This window comes from Oryctolagus cuniculus, chromosome 2 (assembly GCF_051225735.1).
Source record: "Oryctolagus cuniculus isolate XC-2025 breed Fujian yellow rabbit chromosome 2, ASM5122573v1, whole genome shotgun sequence".
Classification (NCBI taxonomy): domain Eukaryota; kingdom Metazoa; phylum Chordata; class Mammalia; order Lagomorpha; family Leporidae; genus Oryctolagus; species Oryctolagus cuniculus.
The window spans coordinates 30,424,958-30,451,959 of NC_142868.1; the positions used below are offsets into that span (position 1 = coordinate 30,424,958).

General features: G+C 38.6%; 1 protein-coding gene across 13 annotated transcripts in view; it reads right to left on the reverse strand.

The window, feature by feature from the left end:
- Window positions 1–4,044: 4,044 nt before the first annotated feature.
- Window positions 4,045–27,002, reverse strand: part of ARAP2 (ArfGAP with RhoGAP domain, ankyrin repeat and PH domain 2) — a 209,370-nt gene continuing 186,412 nt past the window's right edge. For all 13 annotated transcript variants that reach the window (XM_070069629.2, XM_070069624.2, XM_089327077.1 and 10 more), the window contains 5 exons: window positions 22,238–22,320; window positions 21,136–21,171; window positions 17,790–17,853; window positions 10,479–10,613; window positions 4,045–6,452 (listed from right to left, as the gene is read on the reverse strand). In XM_070069629.2, coding sequence (XP_069925730.1) covers window positions 6,072–6,452; window positions 10,479–10,613; window positions 17,790–17,853; window positions 21,136–21,171; window positions 22,238–22,320 — 699 coding nt within the window. In that variant the 3' untranslated portion in view covers window positions 4,045–6,071. The remainder of the gene's footprint in view (window positions 6,453–10,478; window positions 10,614–17,789; window positions 17,854–21,135; window positions 21,172–22,237; window positions 22,321–27,002) is intronic.

Below are 27,002 nucleotides of genomic sequence, written 5' to 3' on the forward strand. Positions count from 1 at the left end.
CCAGATGGGGTTAGCAGAGTGAGCCATGGGTATGTCTGGACAGAGAGTTGGAACTGTGGAAACATCAAGTGCCAAGTGCTAAGGCATTTTTACTTGTAGTGATTTAAAGAACAGTATCAGTAAAACGAGTGAGATGCACAGTGGTTTAGAAGTAGCAGATGGTGTACTGGAACCAATCGTTTCCAGACCTGCATTTATAAAGATGTTTCGTTTCAACTTAACTGAAACAGAAAGCTAACAGGGAGTTACTAGGAAAGACAGTATTTTTAAAAAAAAAAAGATTTTATTTATTTATTTGAAAGGCAGAGTTACAGAGAAGCAGAGGCAGAGAGAAAGAGCGAGAGCGAGAGCAAGAGCAAGGTCTTCCATCTGCTGGTTCACACCCCAGATGGCCACGATGACCAGAGCTGTGACAATCCGAAGTCAGGAGCCAGGAGCTTCTTCCAGGTCTCCCACGCGGGTGCAGGGGCCCAAGGACTTGGGGCATCTTCTACTGCCTTCCCAGGCCACAGCAGAGAGCTGGATTGGAAGTGGAGCAGCCAGGACTTGAACTGGTGCCCATATGGGATGCTGGCACTGCAGGTGCCAACCTCTAGACAGTATTTTTAATTAAAAAAGATCACTTCATTTTGTTTCTTTTCACATAGAACATGGAAGGTTACAGGTCAAGAAGTTTTTTTAATCACTCCAATAAGATAGGACAGCAGCCTTTCAATCAAATGCAGTTTAAAGGTGTTGACTCTTGAGATAATCTGCTAGGTTTAAATGCTACCCCTGCCAGTCATTAGCTGTATAATATTGCTGATGTCTGTATAAGAGTCCTAGAATTTAAAGACTGAGAAACAAGTAGGTTTAGATACTATATGCTTGAGATACCTGTTGGACACACAAGAGGAAATTTAAATTACATAGCCTGGAACTCAACGGAGAGCTCACAGAGAAGTTCAACATATAGGATGGTCAATCGATGGGCTATTTTTAAGAACATTAGACTATATGACTTCTTTTAGGTGCCGGGGTCTCCAGCAGAGGAGCTAGAGACTGTTGAGGAAAAAGTGAAATTTCCAGATAGTACTCTCTCCTGAGCAACACTGGAAGGCACTACACACAGGCAGGATGGTTAGCTCTGGGAAATGCTGCGGATGGCAATAGGTCAAGCACAAAGACTGAAAATGACCCAGAGAAGCTGAAAGCGCTGTTGTCCTGACCTGTCTAGGAGCAGTTACAGTCAGGGAAAGCAGAAGGCTGAATAAAGAGGGCTCAAAGAATACGAGGGGAAAAAAGGCAGCAAAGCAGCAGACAAGTGAGGCAATGCCGGAGGAGGTGAATTCCTCTTCTGTGAGTGAGTGATGTCACTTTTGTCTAACAAAGGCACTGAGTCCATCTTCAGGCTGTAGGGCCATGGTTTGCTTCAGCTGAGTTACTTGCCATGACTTACCGTCTCCTCAGTTCAATGCCCAACTCTTTTAACTAAAGATTTCTTGATCTTTTTTTTTAAATAGTAATAGTTCTGTAAGATCATATGAAGAATTAAGCATTTGTACTTAGCTGGAATAGTGATTCTTCCTACTAGAGAATTCATATCTTTACAATCATCCCCCAAATGTTGAGCTGTATTATTTCAGTGGTCAAGTTATTTAGTTAGATGGCTTCCAAGAAGTCACGTTTCAGTCTATTTTACTCTCCATTAATCATTATGATAACTATAACTGATGTAATGCTACAAAGATATAGTAAAATTTGGGGCAAGAAAAGTACACTGCCTAATACTTGCACACAATGAGGTATTCTGCCCAATAGGTTTCAAAACAAACAAAAAAATCTGGTAAGCTGGTTTGCTGGGGCTTCCATAAAAAGGACCATAGATCATGCAGTACTTAAAACAAGAGAAGTGGATTTTATTATAGCTCAAGACGCATCGCTTCTCAGCCTTTTGGCTATGATCAAGTGTAAAGCTCAGAGGCTAGAAGTCCAACAGCAAGGTGTCGGCAGGGTTCACTCCAAGGTCTTTTTCTGGGCTTGCAGATGGCCATCTTCTTTCTGTGTCCTCCTGTGGTCTTTCCTCTGTGGGTCTGCATCCCTGGCATCTCTGTCTGCTCAAATTTGCTTCTGAATTGTGACCCACACTAATAAACTTTTTAACACCATCGTTTCCTTAAAGGTCCTATCAGCAAGTTCTTCCTGAGATAATGAGGGTTAGAACTTCAACATACGAAATTTGGGGAAAACAATTCAGTCCTTAATCTGTGGTGATCTGAAGGATAAAGAAGAAAAAACATGGTAGAAGCGGCTGGAAAACCAGTAGTAAAAAGCATCAACTTAGATCAAATGAGTGCTAGAAAAAGTAATAATAAATAACATGCTGAGCCTCTAATGTTACCTTTTGATTTCATATATCTGATCCACTCTGAGTCCTCTGTGTGTCCATAAATTTACACATAGAAACACAAACATACTTCAAAAAGTTCATGGAAAATGCAGTTAAAAGCTGTTTATTTGGATGCAAAATGTTTTGAAACCCGTATTTTAATAGTGTCTTCAAAAGGTTCATTAATCTAAAAATGCCTATAAAGTAGTTATTACTCTCAGTTCTCAGATGAGAACTGTGGGTTCTGCACTTGAATAATTTCTAAAATCTCTTAAATCTGCCTAGACATTTGAATTATTATTTTATTCGAGAGGCACTGAGAGCTTCCATCTTTTGGTTTACTCTCCAAATGCCTGCAAAAGCCAGGGTTGTGCCACAGCAAGAGCTATGAGCAGAATGAGCAGGGCATGCAACCTAAGACACCTATGTAAGTGGCAGAAACTTAATTACTTGAGCAATGCTTTGGCAGGAAGCTGGAATCAGGAGCTGGAGCTGGGTAAGGAGTCCATGTACTTTGATATGGGATGTGGCTATCGTAAGCAGTAGACTAAATGCCTGCCCCATAAATTAAAAAGAATTTCGTATGTAATGTAAAGTATCCATGGCAGAGAAAATAGAGGTTTACAACATAACAGAATATTTTAGATCAAAATTTGTTAGAACCATAAAAAATACTATATGACTTAAAAAGCTAAGCTTCATTACCTTTAAGATGAATTTCTGGGCTCTGTATTTCCCAAAAATTAGAAATAAGTGTGTTGGGGCCGGAGCTGTGGCGTAGAGGGTAAAGCCACTGCCTGCAGTACCAGAATCCCACATGAGCTCTGGTTCAAGTCCTGGCTGCTCCACTTCTGATCCAGCTCTCTGCTGTGGCCTGGGAAGGCAGTGGAAGATGGCCCAAGTCCTTGGTCTGCTGCACCCACATGGAAGACTGGGAAGCTCCTGGTTTCTGGCTTTGGATCTGTGCAGCTCTGGCCATTGCAGCCAACTGGGGAGTGAACCAGCAGATGGAAGACCTCTCTCTCTCTCTGCCACTCCTCTCTCTGTGTAACTCTTTCAAACAAATAAATAAAATCTTAAAAAAAGAAAATGTGACTATTGCACACATGATAGAAAAATATTACATTTTAAACATCTGAGACAGTTGACCCAACCATCTTGAGTGATGTTTATTCAAGTGGGTGACAACATACAAGCTCTGTGTTAAATTTTGATGAGATAGTGAATGTCTTAATCCTCATCTCCCTGCAGTTCGTAAAATTTTGAGAAAATATACAAATATCTGGTTGCTATCCACTGTACAGATAAATTTAATAAATTTCAAACATATTGCAGTTCTAAGTATTTTATAATTAAACATTTTCATAGGAACAAAGCAAAGAAGCAGTTAATACATTTATGTATACAGGTCATATTTTTACTTTAATCATTTTTGCCTGGTTTTGAGTTCTCTGTATCACTCGATGAATACCAGGTGATGATTTGTTTATAAATCAAATATTTGAAAACCATGTCTAATAATTAATTTTAGTACTACAGAAATGAAAGAGTGACATAAATCTGTTGTGTGCATCTATTCAGTATTTAAGCTAAAACAGTATTGATATTGGTGAGTTTGGAAAAATAATTGGACCAGTTTGAAGTATCTATTAAATTGCTATTTTTAAAAAAGAGAAAAAGGAAAGATAATCTTTTTATTTCACAATAACCTTCAACTTCTGAAAACAAAACAGAGAAAAATAACAGTTGCATGCAAGTGGACTTGTGAAACAATTTTAATTTTTACTCAAAATATATGAGAGATCATTAGCCCTTATCTTACACTGGAAAAGTGGGGACAATTGGTCAGGGAAGGAAGGGAAACAGACACTGTTAAATTTTAAGCTCAAGTTTCAAGAAGTTTTCATAAGGCAGGTTAAAAATTCCAGAGACTCTCCCAATGTCCACATTTCCAAACATTAATTCCCATGTGACTTACTTTCATAAAAATATAAATATTATTTATTAAAAATGATAATTTATTTAAGATTAGTTTTTCTTCCTAAATAGCATGTTTCACTTTAAAAGAAGGCTCCCTAATAGTGCCATCTTTTTATAAACTGTCCTGCAGTTTTGTTACTTTAAAATTCCAATTTATTGGGATTTAAAGAATAAATACCATCTACCCTTCATAAACTATTTTATCACCACAAGCTACTCATGAGTGGTCAGTATTTTACAATGAAGAAATTCATAGCATTATCACCATATTCCTGTACTATGATTGGATGGACCAAAGTATGGGCCTTTGTGCATAAACAAATTCTGGTGAGAAAAATGCTTTAAAAAGTAGGGGGAAAAAGATATGTGAAGAATAAACCCTAGTCACATGAAATACTTTTACTGTAAAATCTTAGCATGCCTAAAATATTTGAAAGCTGATGAAAAGTGCTGCTCCTAACATGAGCTAGCTATTGTCTGTCTTAGGAAAATCACCAATTCAATGGCCTCTCTTTACGTGGAAACAAAACTAGAGAGCTTTGCCATTATTCCTAGGTACATGAAGAGACCACTGCATTGTTATTAAAAAAAAAAAAAAAAAAAAAAAACAATGACAACCAGGTTAAAAGTGAACTGGTGGTCCCTAAATGTACACAGAGTTTAAATTACCAATTCCAAATCTCTAAACTGTCATACGCTACACACTTCCATTTAGTTCTGACAATCCAAAGGCGTTACAACCTTACTTAACAAGAAATAAACAGAAAAAGAAAACAATGACAAAAAAATCAAACAACAAAAGAATAACAGCAAAGAGACCTTGTGATGATGAATTTTGTTTGAACCAAAAGTATCCTTAGGAACTTGAAAAAAATTGCCTGTGTAAAGCAACAGTGCAAACGGTGTCACTGGCAGATGCCAGGCACACAGTCTCTCTCCAATGCAGTGTAAATCTCTTAGCAGCCACTGACAACAAGCTCAAGTGTAGTGAATGTATACTGTGGCTGGTTTGCCAACTCCATCAATGAGAGCGGGCCATGCCATTATTCACGTCTGTTGGCTGAACACTTCTCCCGGGAAACAGACATGGGATTTTTTTCTTAACGAGCAGTTTCTCAAAAACAAGTTTTGGTCATTAGTGAACAGGGATGAATCTTAGTTTACCTCCTGAGCTTGTTAAGTCCTTGCCATTTTAAAACCCCAGTACTGTTTGTTAGGGTAACTGCTAAAATAAATCCTTCCTCTTCTCAAATTACTTCCCTTTCTCTTCGCTAAGGTAAACTCTGTGTAAACCTAAAAACATTATGGTAACTTACTATACAAGATTTCTCAAAGTGCAAAATATGTTACAGACAGTTCCATAAGCTTCATTTAAACACAGCACTTTATACAATACAGTACAGTTTGAGATTTCTACGCATAAATTATACCACTTGACAACTACTTTAAAAGGGTTGGCTACTTAAATTAACCCAATAACTTCTTGTTCAAGTTAATGAAGTTGGACTTTATAAGCTTTGTTCAGACCAAAATAAAGTTAATCTTACACTTACTCACATATATACATATTTTAAAATGTCTTTAAATGTTTAAGTATACACAGATTTCTTCAGTATAGACACACAAATTTGTCTATAGACAAATTCTCATGAATTATAGTTTGGTTTCAGGTTTACGCACAAACATTGTATACAATATTAAAAACATTACTTAGTGGGGCAATTCATTTTATTTCCTTCTGCATCATGTGTTCATCTTGTAACTGTTTTGGAAGGGTTCTAGACCGCTGTAGAACCACACTGAGTTCTTCAATCACCTTTGATGGTAACTTATGATCAGAGTCCACAGGGGCTTTGCTAGTCTTCTCCTCAGTCTTTCTCAATGTCTTCATGCCTTTAAGGCCTTTTGGCTGCCCGGGGACTTCTGTCTCTGTGTCCTCCAGGCAGTTGAGGCTTCGATGCTTCCTGGTGCGATTCCGGAACCTGTCGTCCTTGTGCTCTAGGCAGTGGGCCACCATGGAGGCTCGGTCCCTTAAGGTGGAGTCCACAGGCTCTCGATCACGCTTCTCACTGAGCCACAGCCTTTCCAGTTCTGCCCTTGCACTCTGAAGACAAGACAAAATGTCTCATGAGAAAGGAAGATTTGGCACAATTTAAGTTTATAAAATACACTGCACATAAAATTCATGCTTCCTATACAAGAGCTCATTTCTATGATGTAGGTTCTAACTTGACTTTACACAAGTGGCATGTTTGAATATAAATAATGATCTTAGAGTTACAAATCAAATAAGATGTAGGTCACAGAAATTCACTTTAACAGGCATGTAACATACCACTTCCAAGGTGTCTTTCAGGTTAGTTACTCAAATTTATTCGCATTTCACACTTGTCTCTTCCAACTCATTTCTGCTTGGATGTATCACCTGTGTGTGCACACAGCACCCAGGAAAAGGTAGTCTCTGTGGCCATACAAGCCAGGGAAATCCTCTGTATTATAGCCCCTTCTTTCGGATTTCCAATATGTATTAGCATATTCAAGAGGCTGATAAGTTTTATCCCAGATAAATCAATTAACTTGTCTTTCCTGTTTTAGTCCTCCTTCCAACATATGTAATTAGTGAAGCCTCCCCCTCATCTGCACATAATGTGTATTAGGGCATCCTATGTTCACTGTTGAAAAAAACTATGAATAAATAACTGCATAATGGGGCCCAGTGCTGTGGCGCAGTGGGTTAATGCCCTTGCCTGGGGTGCCAGCATAGAATATAGGTGCTGGTTCGAGACCCAACTGCTCCACTTCCCATCCAGCTCTCTGCTATGGCCTGGGAAAGCAGTGGAAGATGGCCCAAGTCCTTGGGCCCCTGCACCCACGTGGGAGACCTGGAGAAAGCTCCTGGCTTCAGATTGGCGCAGCTTCAACCGATGCAGCCATCTGGGTAGTGAACCATTGGATGGAAGACCTCTCTCTCTCTCTCCCTCTGCCTCTCCTTTCTCTGTGTAACTCTTTCAAATAAATAAATAAATCTTTAAAAATAACTGCATAATTTATTATACATATGTGTGTATCATATTTGCACTAGTGGATTACAATGCACATTCATAAATGCTTAGGGGTACCAGAAGTATACTGTGACAGGATACTTGCAATTGTATATGGGTGGACTTTTTTATTTTTATTTATTTGAGAGGCATAGAGGCAGAGAGACAGAGAGCACCCTTTTGTTCATTGACTCCCCAAAAGTATGCCACATCCAGTGCTGGGCCAGGCTAAAACTGGGTTCCAGAAACTCAATATAGATCTCCCATGAGGATGATACAGACACAACCACTTGAGCCATCACTTGCTTCCAGGGTGCAGCTTAGCAGGAAGTTGAAAGTGAGAGCAGATACAGAACTTAAATCAGTCACTCCAATTTGGGATACGGGTGACCCATAGACCATTTTAAGCTGCAGATCAAACACCTGCCTTTGTTTAAACTAGCATCTAGTATATATTCTAACAGGGCAATAGCTAGCATAGAGTTTTCCTTGGATTCTCAATTCCACCAAACAGAAACTGTAAGAAAGAAAACCAGAGAACCAAGCTTATGGGGGTATGGAGCAATAGGGAAAGGTTATCCAATAGACTGGAGCCAGGTGTAGTTGGGCTTGGGAAAAACTGATTTTGTTTCCACAGTGATTTCTTCAAACTTTCCCCCATAAAAATTCAAAGTACAGAAAGCAGTAATCTCAAGGACAATTAAGAATGCTTGAAAGAGAAAAGACTAAATGAAAACTGTAATATTATAAAGGAGAGTAGCATGAACAGCACAGTAATTAAAGGCACTAAATATGATAATGCTTATTAAAAGACATCACCTCTCACTATATTTTACACTCAAGTACTTATCACTTTCTAACATACCAGATAATTTATTCATGTCTCCTCCCAGTCATTCCTGTCTGAATGTCCTGCTAGAAAGTCAGTTAGATGCAAGCAGGGTTTTGTGTTTTGTTTGATTTGCTCACTGAAGAGTAAACCTATTATAGTGCATTTGCATAGCTCTTTAGAGCAGTTTACTATGAAAGAAAGCTGTAGGTGCAGAACTGGAGCAGGGACAAGGTCATGGACTTCTTTGAGACTCAGTCTATCCTTCGACTACATCACTGCAGAAGGACTGAGTAGGGCAACCAAGGACATTTATTTCTGAAGCTTTTGTCTTTGAGATGGTGTTATGCACAGGTATACATGTTCAAGGATATTTCCATGCATAGGAAAACATTAAAAAAATATGATCAATCGATTAAAATCGCTTTAGACATTCAAATGTTATTCCTGTTTGGAGATAAGAGATTCAAACAACTTAATCTCATATTTCAGCTCCAAGAAGATACAACGTTATTTAAGTGCTTTCTTTGTTTCTTCCAGGGACTCAAGCAAGGCAGTGAAACATGTATTAGCTACAAAGTGGTCAATGTTTTGTTTTGTTTTTGAATGATCAGTCTTTCATTTTGTAATGCTTATTTATTTTCCTTTTATTTATTTATTTATTTTTATTTTTTGACAGGCAGAGTGGATAGTGAGAAAGAGAGACAGAGAGAAAGGTCTTCCTTTTGCCGTTGATTCACCCTCCAATGGCCGCCGCGGCCGGCACGCTGCGGCCGGCACACCGCGCTGATCCGATGGCAGGAGCCAGGTGTTTCTTCTGGTCTCCCATAGGGTGCAGGGCCCAAGCACTTGGGCCATCCTCCACTGCACTCCCGGGCCACAGCAGAGGGCTGGACTGGAAGAGGGGCAACCGGGACAGAATCCGGCGCCCCGACCGGGACTAGAAACTGGTGTGCCAGTGCCGCAAGGCGGAGGATCAGCCTAGTGAGCGGTGACACTGGCTATTCATTTTCATATCCTTGGAAGTGAGCGGTGGGAGAAGGGAGACAAGGAGAGAGGAATTGAGGGAGAGAGATGGAAATCTTTCATCTGCTGGTTTACTCCCCAAATCTGCAATAGCTAGGATTGGGCCAGTCAGAAGCCAAGAACCAAGTACACCATCTAGGTCTCCCATTTGAATGACATGGACCCAAGTACATGAGCCATGATCTGTTGCCTCTCATACACACTAGCAGGAAGCTGGTTTGAAAGCAGAGCAGCCAGAACTCAAATTAGCATTCTGATATGGGATGCACACATCCCAAACAGCTTAATCTGCTATACAACAGTGCCAGCACCAGCTAATGCATTTGGGGAGTAACCGCCTCTACTTCTCTGAAGAGCTGGACCCTTACGTCAAGATTGATGCTGCTTATGTTCTCCCACACCTCAAGGTGAGAAAGCAATCAAATAGCAGCTTTCATGTAAGATGCAAATTGTCTTTTCTACTTTCTGCAGTCATCCTCCAGTTCCTTAGGTTAACTGAGACAACTCCATTGGCTTCCAAACCACTTGAACTTAATTATGTTACCAGAAGCGTAGTCATCATAGGTCCTCGCATACTCTTCCATGGGTTCATTCTAAGGGTGTCCTAGGGAAACTTGGACTATTGCCATGGTTAGTTTTAACACCTTGGTTACATTAGAGATGAGAAAATAAGTGGTATTGTGTATATGAAATTGGGTAGCTAATGGCATTAAAATAACTGGCATAGGGTTATTCATTATGTTTTGCATGCATGAGGTTATTATGCTTTTCAATGTGATTATTCTTGTGCTTTTTAAGCCATTAAAGTAATAGATACATTTAATTACATCAAAGACAGAGGAAGGCTGGCACCTTGGCTCACTAGGCTAATCCTCCGCCTGCAGCACTGGTACCCTTGGTTCTAGTCCCGGTTGGGGCGCCAGATTCTGTCCTGGTTGCTCCTCTTCCAGTCCAGCTCTCTGCTGTGGCCCGGGAGTGCAGTGGATGATGGCCCAAGTGCTTGGGCCCTGCACCCGCTTGGGAGACCAGGATGAAGCACCTGGCTCCCGGCTTCAGATCAGCATAGCTCCGGCCGCAGCGGCCATTTGGGGGGTGAACCAACAGAAGGAAGACCTTTCTCTCTGTCTCTCTCTCTCACTGTCTAACTCTGTCTGTCAAAAACAAACAAACAAAAAAAGAAAGAGGAACACAAATGCTATAATTTAGTAAGAAGACAAGTATAGTACTAACTTACCTCAATATTTTTCCGGGCTTGGATTGTATTTCTCTCCTGCTGGATGGGAATCAGAGGCAAACCTCCGATTTTGGGATTTTTGGTTATCGAACGTTTTCGTTCCTGTCCAGCTGGTGGCCATATATCATTTTCATGCTGTGGAAACACAATTTCTTGCTGTTGGTGTGTCGTTTTATCCTGCACTATGCCATGCTAGTCACTTGGCTCCTTTCTCATATATCCACATCAAATGATCTGCTTTCCATGAGAATGCCATTTGTAATTATGATGATGACTCTGGGGAGACATTGCTTGAGGACGTGAAACTCAAGTGAACTGAGCTTTGAGGTCTCAGTTCAATTTCAAGTTTCAAATACATGCTTTCTGTACTACTTATCAAACCAAAAGGAGGAAAATATTTGAGGAAATCAGCAAATCTCTTTGTGGGGAAAAAATAACACATGTCTACATTTCTAGGTCCTGTACCCAAAGCAAATATACACTTATTTTCTCTCTTTACTAAAGGTGATGTTACCACAAAATAATTTGATCTTACATACCCCAAAGCAAGCTAAGGCACGATTATCAGAAAAATCAGCCTGATTTCATGACCTTGTGAAAATGTCACTTTTTTCATCTAACTAAGAATCTAAGAATTGTTAATTTTTTACATAGACATTTATACTGAAAATCATTACACAACATAAGGTGTGGCAAATTTGTTCTCAAATTATTGACTCAACTTATATTCTGGCCCAGTAAGCAATGATATGGATTCAGAAATAATTTTTCAATGGGGATAAATGTCAACTGGGAAGCATATACACCCTTGAGTGATTAATCCTTTAGATCTACATATAGAAGAAACACCACTAAATCATTTTTCTGCTAATTAGGGTAGATTAAGTTTTCAGAGATTAGGAGAAGCAAACTGAACTTCAGACAACATGTGAAATTTTATGTAGGAAGTCAGAAATTGAGCCTATATGTGTATGAGAAAGGCCTGAAGTCCAGCACCCACTGCGGGAGCTCCAGAAGCCCAGCATCTTGCACTTCGAAGTCCTGCGCTGACCCTGATAACCTCCCAGGTGGTCCCAACCCTTCCCCCAAGGAAAGCTCCCAGGAGAATTCTCTCTCCTCAGGACCAAAGGGGTTCCCTGATAACATGGGGCAATAAAACCTTCTCAGATGCCCTAAGGGAAGCCCCCCTACTCTGCCCAAGCAGCAGCAAATCTGGGGAGGAATTTGCTAATTTTCACCCAACCAACCCTCTGTTCTCTGCTGAGCTGCCTGCCTGGCCTGCCCAGGTATATTCTCTCCACTCAACCACGTAAGCTGGCTCTCCCCAAGTCCAAGTGACTGGGCTCTCTCTCTGTCCCTTCCATTCTGATGGATGCCCTATTCTCAATAAAGCCTTATCACTCTGCTCTCTGTCTCATGGCAGCCTGAATCCTTTCTTGCATGATAGAGAATGCTCAGTACAAAATGAGAAGTTTATAGATGTTCTGGTAAACTGAAAACTATTTAGTAAAGCATATAGCTAACTACTTAGTCTTTATTTTTCAATTCCTGAGGTGTATCAACAGATTCTTGCTCCTCTATTGCAGTTACTATCTCAATATACTGTGTTATAACAGAAGCATCATTTGAAGAAATATTCACATTGTTCTCATTATAATTATATAACAATAATTAGTATCAAAGGGCATACTGCTTGGCATTGTGCTTACCAACATATGTATACTATTTGATTCTGCAGTCTCTGTATTCTTAAGACTTAGTGTCATGATCCCACATATGGTAGAAATACCTTTGGTAGTATCTAATCAGAAGGTTCTCCAATATGTAAAGCTGGAAAAAAACCTGGCTGCAATGGAACTAGGTAATTCTGGGAATTTTTGTTCATACTTTCAAGACACTGATGAATAGAGCATATGCTAAATGACACTGTGGGAAACCTATGAGCAAATTCATTTCCCAAACACATTTTCTTTTTCTGAAGTAACATACAACAGCAAGACTACTAGCTAATTAGCTTGTATAAAATTCATCCAAGCAGTATGTTTTCCAACAGCAGAAATTACTAGGTACAAGTGATAATGTTCTAAGTACCACTTATATTTACTTATAAACATTTTCAAAAGTATATAGCATGGATCAGATGGCTGAGGACATGCTTTCAATGATCATATACCCTTCTGCCTCTTACTTTCTAATCCTGACCTCCCTATCTTCCCAGCTAACTTATTTTCACTCACTCTAAGAACACTTGAGTCCTTAGGACCTCCAATCCATTCACCACCTCCATTCTTCTATTCACACTTTTTCCCGCTTTTCTGATAATCAGGATCAGATTTCATACTCAATCAATAAACTAAGTTCCTTGTAAATGACTTCCAGTCTTTTGCTCCTTATGGCTCTACCATAATTGCTTGGTAAAGCCCCAAACCTAGTTAAACACAGTCCTCCTCATCCCATGAATATGTTCTAGTTGATAGAGGGGGGGAGAAGAAAAGATTCCTCTGTAGATTCATCCCATTAACCCCAAGGGGAGGACATCTGGCATAGTGGTTGGGCTTCCTTCCTCCTGTATCACAGTGTCTGCACTGGAGCCCTGGCTCTCCTCCCAATTCCAACTTCCTGATAATGCACACTCTGGGAGGTAGCAGGTGATGGCTTCAGTAATCAGGTCTCTGCAACCCACGAAGGAGACCTGGACTGAGTTCCTCATTCCTGCCTTCCACCTGGTTTACCTCTGGCTGAGGTAGGGAACGAACCAGTGGATGGAACATGTCTGTTTCCCTCTTGCTACTTCTCTGCCTTTCAAATGAATAAAACATCTGCTTTTTTCATATATTTAACCTTAAATTTCAAGTTAGTACTCAGCATGACCCTAACATTAAACTACAGGATGACTAGAATAACTGTTTTCTTCACTCTCTGAACATTTATTCTCATTTTTTCCTCTGCCTCATAGATGGTGAACTCATTGATTTAATTATAGAAACATTATCAGTAATCACTTAATATAATTTTCCCACTGTGAAATGTACCAATGTACTTGCATCTGTAGCTGCGAAAGTAAGCTTCCCTTTTATTGCAATCACTACTGGCTTTGACTGCAAATAACTTTTCTCCAGTTATATCTATAATTGTTCAGTAGGTTAGATTAGGTATCCTATAATTTGAAAACAAAAGTTCTGCCCTCTCTGTTGTACAACGATTTTCAGTAAAGAACCACTGTGTATTTGATCACATTGTTTTATGTCTGCTCTTGCCCTTTGCTGATTTAACAATCTCTCTCCTCCAATAAATGGAAAGCATATACTCTCCTAGATGACAGACACAAATCAAAATCCCAAAACCCATCCTTAACCTCTTGTTCCTAGCTATTTACAACATCATTTATTACATAACAAATTGCTTGACAGGATTTTCTTTTCCTACCATCTTGCTTTCTCCATTCCTCATCCTTTACCATTTATTTTGGTATTTTTTTCTCTTCTTGACCTTTAAAATTTGGGATATCCAAGTGCTGAGTCACAGCTCTCTCTTTTAATCTCTTCTCCCTCCCTCCCTCTTACCTCCTTTTTTTTTTTTTTTCCCTCCTCCCTTCCTCACCTCTTCTTTATCATCTAACCCAACCAAAATGCTAATTCTACCAAATTTACAAGCCCCAAGTCTTTGCCTGGGTGTTTGATCCATACATTCAACTTGCTACTCAGCATATCTACTTGTGTATCTAACAAGCATTTCAAATTTCATGTGGTCCACAGACAATCAAAGCCAAAATTGACAAATGGGATTACATAAAGCTGAGAAGCTTCTGCACTGCAAAAGAAACATTCAACAACAAAGAGACAACAGACAGAATGGGAGAAAATACTTGCAAACTAGGTACCTGATAAAGGGTTAACATCCAGACTCTATAACAAGTTAAGAAATGGGCAGAGGACTTGAACAGGCATTTTTCAAAAGAGGAAATTCAAATGGCTAACAGACAATTGAGAAAATGCTCAGGACCACTAGCCATCAGGGAAATTTAAATCAAAATTATGGTGAGGTTTCACTTCACTCCAGTTAGAATGGCTCTCATACAGAAATCAACAAACAACAAATGTTGCTGAAGATGTGGTCCACTGCTGATGGGAATATAAACTGGTGTAGTCACTGTGGAAGACTGTATGGCAATACCTCAGAAATCTGATACAGACCTATCATATGATCTGGCCATCCTACTCCTGGGAATTTACCCAAACCAAAAGAGATCAGCATATCAAAGAATTATCTGTAACTCCCATGTTCACTGCAGCACAATTCACAATAGCTAAGATATGAAATCAAGCCAGATGTCCATCAACTGATGACTGGATAAAGAAATTATGGTATCTATACACACTATGGAGTACAACTCAGCTGTAAAAAAAAAAATGAAATTCTGATTCTGCAACAAGATGGATGCAATTGGAAACCATTATATTAGTGAAATAAGCCAGTCCAAAAAAGCCAGATTTCATGTTTTCCCTGATCCGAAGTAATAGAGTACCTGAAATGTAATGTATTAGATTGAAATACACATTTTGATATTCAATAATTGTTTATAGCCCTTGACTCTTCCATGAGCAGTAGTGCTTTTTTTCGCTTCTTCACACTATTTGTTAAACTCTTGTACTTAACATAGGATTAACTATACAATCATTAAGTAAAATGAAAACAGATCTTTGTAAAAATTAAGAGTAGGAATGTGAGAGGGAGGAGGAGGAAGGGTTGGAGTGTGGGAAGAAGGGAGGATTGGGGAGGGGAAGTGTCACTGTGTTCATAAATCTGTATATATGAAATACATGCACGTTGTATAACAAATAAAATTTTTAAAAATTTAAAAAATAATTTAAAAATTCATGGGGTCCAATTCCAAGTCTAAATGTCCTTCTACATTTCTGATAATCCTTGAAATATATTCACTGGCTGACTACGACAAAAAATTAGTATCTTCCTTGACTTCTGCTCCTCTCAAACTGCTAAAACCAATCAATCTGACTCCTTACTAACTCTACCTTCAAACGTTCTTGAACAAGAATATGCCTTACTTGATCCACTGTAACTACTCTATTCTAACTGACATCTTTCACAGCAGGAAACTGTTCTTCCTGACTCTTTGACCTCTTACAGTTTAGCCCCACAAAAAGGACAATTATTTTTCAATTAAAATAAATGAAAATATATCTTTTGCTTTAAACTCTGAAAGAAGAACTATAGTATCTGTCTCTTGCCTTTTTCACTTCTCCCATTTTCCCTCACAAAGGCTTCATGATTTTCATGAAATAAACCAAGATCATACAGGTATCTTAAGCAATAGACCTGTGGGCTCCTATCCCTGGAATGGACCTTCCTGGGTACCTGCATGATCCACTGCTCATTTCAGAAATGTCTCTGTTTACCTTTCATCTACTCAGAAAGCCACTCCCTGAGGCTCCTTCTCAATGACGACAATCATACTCTCCCACCTTACTTCAGTCATTATTTTATCGCACTGATGCCCATATATAATTTTACCTGGTTACTTGTTTTCTTCCCCTCTTTCCTACTTTCTAACTGAATGTGCACTGTGTAAAAGGCATTACTGTGTAAAAACAGTTGAGTATGACACACAGGGTCCTTCCAGTCTTGGACTGCATGTTTTAATAGGAGAGGCAGACAGGAATAACTTTAGACAAATATTTCTAAAGTAGTGCTACAGTAGTAGAAATGCATGGGATGCTAAGAGAGCGAGCCTGAAGGCATAACTCGTCTGAAAGCCAGGGAAAGCTTCTCTGAGAATATGCTATTCAAGCGGAATTCCAGAGGACTTCAGAGGCAGAGGAGAGGACAGAGAATTTTTTACAAAATCCTTGGCATATTGCAAAGAACTCTCACTACAGGGAACTTCCTGTTGTGCGTGTATGGGTGTATGTGAGTGTGTCTACATGTGTGTATTCACGTATTTACAAACATCTGCTACTTTGCTGTCTCCCTCTAGAGATGAGCCATAAATCCTCAAATCAACAAGGGTCTCAGTGATTATCTTAAAAGAAAAGGCAAATAATTCCATAAATTGAAAGAACAGTGGAAACAGAACTTGGCTAAGTCTTTGGGACTAGGCCAGGGAAAGATATACGAGGCATGAAGAAATAACCTGGTCATAAAAGCTGTTCATTCCTTGAGTTTCAACTACTGAGTCTACTGACCTCAATCACAAAAACGAGAATATCAATGTTGTTGTGGCACAGACACTGTAATAGCTTTTGGCTCTACAGTTTCAGTTCAGTGAGATACTTGCAATTTATTTTGTTTTAAGAAGACTTTGAATATATGAATATTTTAGAGCTACAAAAAGAAGAAAAGTCTTTAAAAAGTTAGCACTCAGTCTTTTTCTCCAATTGTATTCCCAGGTAGTAATAATGGAGACAGGCTGAGGAGAGTCGTGTTTATTAACCACTGGAAAGGTTAATAAATTAAATGAACAGAGAAGATTGTTTTCAAAACAAATAAGGACTAAATTTTGGGGTGAGTTAACTTCTTGTTTGTAAGAGAAACAGGAAAGGACCTCGTTGGTAATAAAGAGTGGCAACTTAATCGTTACCAATGAATTTCAATGTCTGCGAAAGAAGTGCTGTTGGGAATTCAGTCAGACAAAGTGGTGAAATAAACCAATCCAATTAATGGGACTATTTAACCCTTCCCTGAATGACTGACTTCTCCTCTAGCAAGGAGACTGGGGAATTTAGTGCAAGCACTGTCTTTACTACAACAGCCCTGGGTTTACAATGCTAATGGAAGTATGATCCTGAACCAACAAGGAGACCTGTGTCTTGCAGGGCTGAGCAAAGCCAGACTGTGCTGGTTGCAAGGACACCAAATTAACTCTTAGGACACACAATAGATACTAAAGAAATGGAGGCTCCAGCCCTTGCTTCTGGAAAGGTAAAGGTGAGGTGAGGGGAAGCACAAGTGCAATGGGGCATTTTCCTGATGAAGATCTTCGAGGAACTCATGGTGGCAGCTGAGTAAGCCCCCTTCCTCTGCATCACCTTAAAGAACACGCCTCTATAAGCTAGTAACCCCCTGCACTGCAGTGTCAAAAAGAAGCCATGACAGAGAGAATAAACTTGTGCACAGAGTAATGGAGGAAATAAACTTTTAACATATATGAAATAAATATGAATGGTAGAATAAATGTTTATGCCAATTATATATACCCAAACACTTACAAAAAATTCTTTGAAAATCATTGCCTAACATTTCCTGTAAACCAAGTTATTATATTCCACTGAAGAGCTGAGGCAGACATCATACCTGAGCAATAAAGATACTGGCCATCCACTCAATCTGAGTTTGTGAACTGTCACAACACAGGTGCCTGCAAAACAAGGTTTATAAGACATGTAATCAAAAGGACAGTCGAATTTGCTCCAGTGTATGCTTCATTTAGTGATCAGAAATCTTTTTGGGTTTAATGGATGAATGCTATCAAAAATGGATTATTTCCATGTAACTTGTTTTAGTAATCTGATAAGTATATAATATACGTAAGTAATAGCTTAAATATGCTTATTTGAAAAAAAACTACAGTGTAAGACTTTGGCAGCTCCTACAAACTGATCAGCAATACTTTTGAAAAGATGGAAACACAGAAAAGTTGATATCACTTTGCTTTTTCTGGTACATGATGAGAAATTATCTTTTTGCCCTAGAAATTCTAAAGCTAAGAAAAAAATCATATGTGCACACTCTTTTTAATTTTTTTAAATTAACTAATTTATATATATATATACATATACTAATTTTATTTTTTGACAGGCAGAGCTAGACAGTGAGAGAAAGAGAGACAGAGAGAAAGGTCTTCCTTTTTCTGTTGGTTCACACCCCAAGTGGCCACTACGGCTGGTGCGGTGCGGCCGGCGCGCTACGCTGATCAGAAGCCAGGAGCCAGGTGCTTCCTCCTGGTCTCCCATGTGGGTGCAGGGCCCAAGCACTTGGGCCATCCTCCACTGCACTCCTGGGCCACAGCAGAGAGCTGGACTGGAAGAGGAGCAACCGGGACAGAATCCGGCACCTCAACTGGGACTAGAACCCGGGGTGTAGGCACCACAGGCAGAGGATTAGCCTAGTGAGCCATGGCGCTGGCTAAATTAACAAATTAATATATTTTTAAGGAATACAATTTTTATATGTGCAACTTTAGGAATATAGTTATTCTTCCCACCAATACCCACTCTCCCATCCTTCCTCCTCCTCCCTCTCCCCTCGCCAGTCCCATTCTCCATTAAGATTCATTTTCATTTAACTTTGTACACAGAAGATCAACTCTATACTAAGTAAGGATTTCAACAATTTGCATACAAATGCACACATACACACACACACACACAAAACTGTTTGAGAACAACTATCAAGGTTAACTCTCATAATATAACTCACTGAGGACAGAGGTCCTGCATGGGGAGTTAGTGCACAGTGATTCCTGTTGTTAATTTAACAATTAACACTCTTTAAGTATGACATCAGTGACCACGCAAGGCTCTTGTCATGAGCTATCTAGGCTATGGAAGCCTTTTGAATCCACAAACTCCATCAGAATTTGGACAAGGCCATAAGCAAAGTGGAAGTTCTCTCCTCCCTTTAGAGAAAAGTATCTCCTTCTTTGATGGCTGCTTCTTTCCATTAGGATCTCACTCACAGAGAACCTTCATACAGAATATTTTTTGCCACAATGCCTTGGCTTTCTATGCCTGAAATGCTCTCAAGGGCTTCTCAGCGAGATCAGGAAGCCTTAAGGGCTGATTCTGTGGTCAGAGTGTTACTTCAAGCAACTGTCATTCTATGAGTCTTCTGTGTGTACTGCTTCCCATGTTGGAATGTTTTCTCCTTTTTAATTGTCTATTATAAGTACCCAACACTTGATCCTATTTATATGTTCACTTTAACACTTAATCCTATCTCTCTCTATATATATATTCACTTTAATTCTTAATATGATCACTTTAGCACTTAAGATGAGATTTTTATCACCCAGCTTAATAAGATTTGGGGTCCCATGACAGGTTTTTAAAGTGAACACTCTCTTAAGAGAAGATTTTTTAAAAGGCTGAGACATAGTCCCCATTGTTAGGACTATAAACACTTAACACGAAAAACCACTACATATCTAGTAACATGGATTCAGTAATCTTTATATCCAGGCTTATTAAGTGGATTCATCAAGACTCAGGAACCCTCAAGGCTAACATAGTCTATTAGGGTAACTGTGTATATAATCAATCAAATTATAATACAGTGTGTGAAAGCAAAAATAAAATTGAGCACAAACAGAAACAGCAGACTTAGAAATAACTTTGAAGTTGCTTTGCAGAAGAGAAAAATTTTGTAACCTATGTTAGAATCACATAAGGGACAGTCTAATATAGTAATAGTTTTCATATTTCACATTCCTGTATTATTAAAAATGATTTACTTAAAACTTTTAGAAAAAAAATTTCCCCAAAATGCTTGCTTTGTTCATTAGAGTCTCATGAAGAAACTGTCCCTGTATATTTTCTTGTGCAAGTACAATTCCCTACACATGACATTTTCATTATATACCAAAAAATACTGTTGGTAAAAAGAAGTAATAGTGATGAAAGGTGAGAGCTATCTGCTAAGGCTTTTGAGGCATGCAGGTGTGGATTGAAAGAAGAATGAGAGATGAGTCTACTGGATCGTCCAAGAGAGAAAGGACATCCCGAGAGGAGTGGAGGGAGTGGAGGGATCAGCATAGCATATGGAAGGGGGGAATCTGTAAAGGAAGCACCTGCTAAACAAGCAGATGCAGAGCAGCAAGGAATGGGTGAGGAGCTCAGGATGATGGAAAGCAGGAAAGCTTGCTGGAGCTGAAGCTGATGCAGTCACACCTGACCTGCCTTGCCAATAGTCCTGCACTTTATACTGCAGTTGACTGGATGCACAGAATAGTTTTAAAGTACGAGAAAAACATGACACATGGTTGAAAAGTCTCTTTTGCTAACTGAGTGGAGAATGTACCCAAAACAAAAGCCAAATCAGAGGCATAAAGAACACTTAGAACTCTCACAATGATCTAGGAAGATGAATGAAGACCCAGCTCTGAGGACAGAGTGGAGCGGGTGGATGAGGGGACAATGAAGAAACTGAGATGGCATGGGCTAGTGATTTATTAGGCAAAGGCAGGTGAGGCAGCAAAAGATATTTAAAAGAATCCCTGGGGATACCCATAGGCTACTTGTAATATTAATGGGTAGAGGCACATATATAGAAAGAACGGGTTTGAAACTGGGATAAGTTCCCTTATAGTCTTACCTTAGTTTTTATCTGTGTTTAAAAACTGAGTTTTGCCTACTTAACAAATAAAGCTGGATTCCACAATCCTTTAATACCTATGGAACAAATCAGATGTGCTTCTCTTAAGAGGTATTGCCAAATAAGATGGACATAGGGACTGGGACAGATCTGACAACTGAAACATTGAATTTTCTTCTTCTTCCACTAAAAATATTTAGAAAACACTTTAACTCCACTTAGGTCAAACACTTCCTCTCTATAGCTCTGTCTGACACAAACTGAAGGGATTCTTTTACTTAAAGGGTGACCAATATTGAAATCCAAAAGTTGCCAATTGTTGACTTACCAGTGATGTTTGTCAGAATATGCAGTCAATCCCCAACTATATCACATAGGAAAAAACACACAAATATATTAAAATTGATAAATTTTGTATGATTAAAAATAGAATCCTATGTTAAGGAAGTGGGATTTAACAGTGGGGATGCATCAGAGAACAGATTTCCACAAGTGATGACTCAGGGGATATTATTTAGCAGGAAGTAAATGCTAAATGTTAAGGGATTTGGCTAAGGATTTTATACAGGTTGAAGGAAGGGGGTAGAAAGGAGTCTTGGGATGTTAATGGGGCAGAGAGAGAAATCTAAGATACCAATTCAAATGTCTATGAGAATGGCCAAGATAAAATACCCATATATATTGACCTACTGATGCTGGAGGAAATTTAAAACTTGCCAATTGCAACACAAATATATATGCTGGGCTTAAAAATTAAGTATAAACAGAAACGAGAGAATATTTTTGGTAAACACAATGTTGGAAGTAACCACATACAGTTCATTAACATGATGCTTCATGTTTAAAGAAAAGTATTACTACAAAATTTACTTCATCAGACAATTTGTGATAAATTATGGTATAAATTGAATGCTGGAACAGTGTCCACATCCTGTGTACCATTTATTTGTTACAAGTTCAGTATCAAATGCAGTACAACAAATATGGTAAATGATGGTCAGGAACAAAATATTGTAAAAAAAAAAAAAACAAAAAAACAAAAAACCAAGCACCAGGAGGCCATAGGTCAGGATTTACTTTCCTGCAAGTACAATTGCCTGGAACATTCCATAAGCACCCATGTTGTGATGTGACTGATAAGGATCCATGTCCTTCACAGGAGACAGCTATCTGAGGATTTGCAGCCCACAGAGGAGATTGTAACCAAGCAGGACAGTGATGATGGTCTCAGGGGGATATCACCTCCCCTCATCTATTCAAGCATCCCTTGATCTGCCTTAGGGCTGCTACCACAGTCAAAGCAACTTAAAGGAATTTGCCTAAAACTTACTTGTCAGTAATACCTCTCATGCCTCTGAGCCCTAAATTCTTTAACAGATTTACTTTCCCTTGTGTTTTCCTTTTAACAACTCTTCCATTTCAAACTTTACCTTGTTGGGGGCTTCATTTTCTTTTTCACTCCAAGATAAAACTTCATGGAGCTGAGAGAAAACATTTTTTCATGTTTACTACTCTGTAAGGCAAACAAAATAATATTAATTAAACAGATTTCATACATTTTCTTTAATTTCTCTTGAGTGTTAATAACTGTGTTTAGCACTTTTTAAGTTTCTCTAAGGTTTCGTGAGTACCAAGTTTTAGTAAACAAAGACTATTTTAATCACAACGTAAACAAACACATTTAGCTTTAGATACATATATATGTATGTTTATAAATATGTATGTATGAATATATACAAACTTACATATGAATAGTTCCCTAATCCTTAATTCAGTAACATTTGGGAACAGATGTGCATGAGAACTAATGTGTTTTTCATATTTTAAAAATATAACAAGATGCATATGCTGTATGTTATGTAACTCCATCACACCACCCCTGTTGTCTGGGCAGCACCTTGTACTCGAATATGTTCATATTTCTGTGCTGAAATCTATGACATTTCATACATTGTAAACCAAATAAATAAAAGATAGAAATGTCTTCAGGTTGGATTGTGGGATAATTTATCACTAAATGAGATAATTTTCAGTACAATTTGGACTTCAAAATTATGGGAAACAGACTGAATTTGTATGAGCAGATATTGAACTATCCCAATATCTATACTAATGAAAACTATCATTAATAACTCACTGAAGCATACTAAGCAACAGGACTGACAACTGACCTTTAATTAATTATGTATTTTTCACACCCTCCCAATATATTTCTTTTTAATATTCAAAAATTTTTCGTTCAAGTATGCTTGAATGTATTTTATCACAAGAGAGTTGACTGGTAGTGGCAAAATTGGATTCATTATACTCTAAAACTTAAAAAGAAAACGACATACACTGTTTCTCAACAGTTAAGACAAGGGCAGTCAAGTCATCCTTCTCAAAGTGTCAATTTTACATCTACAGATTTCATTTTAGGTGCTCTATTAGTTCTCACAGATCAGGGGGAACATATGGTATTTGACTCTTGGGGACTGGCTTATTTCACTAAGTATGATGTTTTCCAGATCCTTCCATTTTGTTACAAATGACTGGATTTCATTTTTTTTTACCGCTCTATAGTATTACATAGTGTAATATCTCATAATTTCTTTATCCAGTCTTTGGCAGATGGGCATTTAGGTTGATTCCATGTCTTAGCTATTGTGAACTGAGCTGCAATAAACTTGGAGGTGCAGATAGCTCTTATGTTTATTGATTTTATTTCCCTTGGGTAAATTCCCAGGAGTGGGATGGCTGGGTCATATGGTAGGTCTACATTCATATTTTTGAGGTATCTCAATGCTGCCTTCCGTAGTGGTTTTACCAGTTTATATTTCCACCAATAGTGGGTTAGAATACCATTTTCTCCAGAACCTCACTAGCATTTGTTGTTTGTTGATTTCTAATGAAATCCATTCTAACTGGGGGAGGTTAAAATTTGTGTTTTTAATTTGCATTTTCCTGAAAGCTGCTGATCCTGAACATTTTTTCATGTGTCTACTGGCTATTTGGATTTCCTCTTCTGAAAAATGTGTTTAAGTCCTTGGACCATCTCTTAACTTGGTTGTTTCTTTTGTTGCTGTGCAGTTTCTTGATCTCTTTGTAGATTCTGGTTATTAATCCTTTATCAGTTGCATAGTTTGCAAATAATTTCTCCCATTATGTCAGTTGCCCCTTCACTTTCCTTACTGTATCTTTTGTCATACAGAAACTTCTCAGTTTGAAGTAATGCCATTGTTAAATTTGGCTTTGATTGCCTGTGCCTCTGGGGGCATTTCCAAGAACTTTTTGCCTGTGGCAATGTCTTGTAGAGTTTCCCCAATGCTAATAATTTAAGGGTATTGAGTTGTAAATGTAGATCTTTAATCCTTTTTTTTTTTTTTTTTTTTTACAGGCAGAGTGGACAGTGAGAGAGAGAGACAGAGAGAAAGGTCTTCCTTTTGCCATTGGTTCACCCTCCAATGGCTGCCGCGGCCAGCGCACCATGCTGATCCGAAGCCAGGAGCCAGGTGTTTCTCCTGGTCTCCCATGGGGTGCACGGCCCAAGCACTTGGGCCATCAGCAGAGAGCTGGCCTGGAAGAGGGGCAACCGGGACAGAATCTTGTGCCCCGACCAGGACTAGAACCCGGTGTGCCAGCGCCGCTAGGCAGAGGATTAGCCTATTGAGCCGTGGCGCCGGCTTTAATCCATTTTGAGTGGATTTTTGTGTCAGATGTAAGGTAGGGGTCTTGCTTCATACTTCTGCATGTGGAAATCCAGTTTTCCCAGCACCATTTGTTAAAGAGATTATCGTTGCTCCAGGGATTGGTTTTTCCTTGGTCAAATATAGTTGGTTGTAAATGTTTGGGTCGATTCCTAGTGTTTCTATTCTGCTCCATTGGTCTATTCATCTATTTTTGTACAATTACCAGGCTGTTTTGATTATAACTGCCCTGTGGTATGTCTTGAAATCTGGTATTGTGATGCCTCTGGCTTTGTACTTGTTGTTTAAGACTGTTTTAGCTTTACTTTGCTAAGTTTGATTACAGTGTGTCATGGTGAAGATCTTTTCTGGTCATGTCTATTAGGAGTTCTGTGTGTTTCCTGTTCTTGGACAACCTTTTCTTTCTCCAAATTAGGGAAGTTTTCTGTTATTATTTCACTAAAAAGGCCTTCTAATCACTACTCTTTCCACACCTTCAGGAAATCCCAGAATCCATATGTTAGGTCATTTTATAGTATCCTGTAGATCTCCAGCAGTGTTTTTTAGTTTTCTAATTTCCTCTTCTTGTCTTTGGTTCAACTGTATAATTTCCTGTGCTTTGTCTTCTAAGTCTGATATTCTTTCTTCTGCTTTACTGATTCTGTTGTTAAAGCTCTCCATTGCATTTTTTATCTGTTCTATTGAATTTTTCATTTCACTTTGATTTCTCTTTAGATCTCAAATTTCATGGGAGAAATTTTATTTCATATCCTGTACAGATTTCCGTAGTTCCTTAATTTGCTTCTGATTACTTCTATGCAATCTTATGATCAATTTTTTAATTCCATTTCTTTGATCTCATCATCTTCACAATCTAGTATTGAAGTGTTGTGTTCTTTTGGGGGCATCTATTGTCTTCCTTATTCTTGTTTCTTGAATTGGTGTGTTTGTTGTTTGGCATTTGTGGAGATGTTTGTTGGTTCTGTTCATTTTTTTTTACAAGGATTATATTAAGTTATCTTAGCTTTATTTAACAATAATAATTTGTTGGGAAGATATTTCACAACTACTTTATTTTTTACCCCAAAAGTGTTTGCAAGTTATTTTTATCTATTTAAACTTTGAGGTCTATTATCTAATCATTTTGCCAAATTCTAAAAATATTTTCCTTTCAGAAACTAAAAATAAGCTATATATCATCATTAGTAGACTAAACATCCATTAACTTCTGTCAGTGAATTTTGTAATTTTCTTAAACTGATTTTTTACTTCTTATTAAGGCCATCTCCTTGGGCTGGTACTGTGGCATAGCAGGTAAAGCCGCTCTCTGTAGTGCTAGTATCCCTATGGGAACTGGTTTGAGTCCTGACTGCTCCACTTCCAATCCAGCTCTCTGCCACGGCCTGGGAAATCAGTAGAATATGGCCCAAATCCAAATGGACCCAGAAGAAGCTCCAGCCCAGCTCAGACTATTGTAGCCATTTAGGGAGTGAACCAGCGAATGGAAGACTTCTCTCTCTCTCTGTCACTCTCCTTCTCTCTGTCTCTCTCTCTGACTCTGTAACTCTGCCTTTCAAATAAATAAATACATCTTAAAAAATAAAGCCATTTGTTATAAGTTTCAGCATTTTTACTTTTATTTCCAACTGAGAATTGATTTTTGCACATTGATTGTTTGGTCTATTTCCTAAGTTTTTAAGGAAGAACATTTTAATAATTTGTCCTTCCCATTACAGAAAAATGAGGTAGCTTAGTATAACAGCAAATACCATACCATAGGATATATTCAAGGGGAGGAAAGTTAGCTATTAGTAATGTAAGCAGCAGAGGTGACTCCTAGGCATTTTGGTCAGAGGTTAAAACAGATCATGTCTTCTCCAAGAGTTCAAACAACTATTCCCCCAGATACAGTTGCAACTGAGGCAGCAGGGTAAAGCAGCAGCAATTTCAGCATTAGGAGGAAGATGAAGCCTTCATATCTTGGAATGAGAAATACTATGCTTGGGGTATAGTCTTTATAGCTACAGGGTATTGATAGACCATGGACTGGATATACTTTGAAGAAATTCGGATAGTAGACTGAGAGTTTCAAGCAATAAAAGAAATTCCCCCAAATCTTCTCCTGGCACATAGCTCATTACGTTATACCATATTCTGTACAAAGGAATACAAATGAGATAATTTGGGAGGAGATCAGCAATTGTGGATAGAAATGCCTTTTCTGTTTCAATCTTCAAACTGCATATGCCTAAACAGGAACTATAAGGACCCTAATGGGAAGTTATGTAAAAGAAAATCTTGTTTGGCAAGACAACTTCACTGTTGGCTCAATACAATCATCTCTTGATATATGCAATTACTTGAGAATTTCTCTAAAAAGCTCAATATACTAAAGTGTTAAGATGCCTGTGATGTACTGCTTCAGCTACTTTTTTTTTTTTTTTTGAGAGGTAGAGTTAGACAGTGAGAGAGAGAGAGAGACAGAGAGAAAGATCTTCATTCCATTGGTTCATCCCCCCAAGTGGCCGCT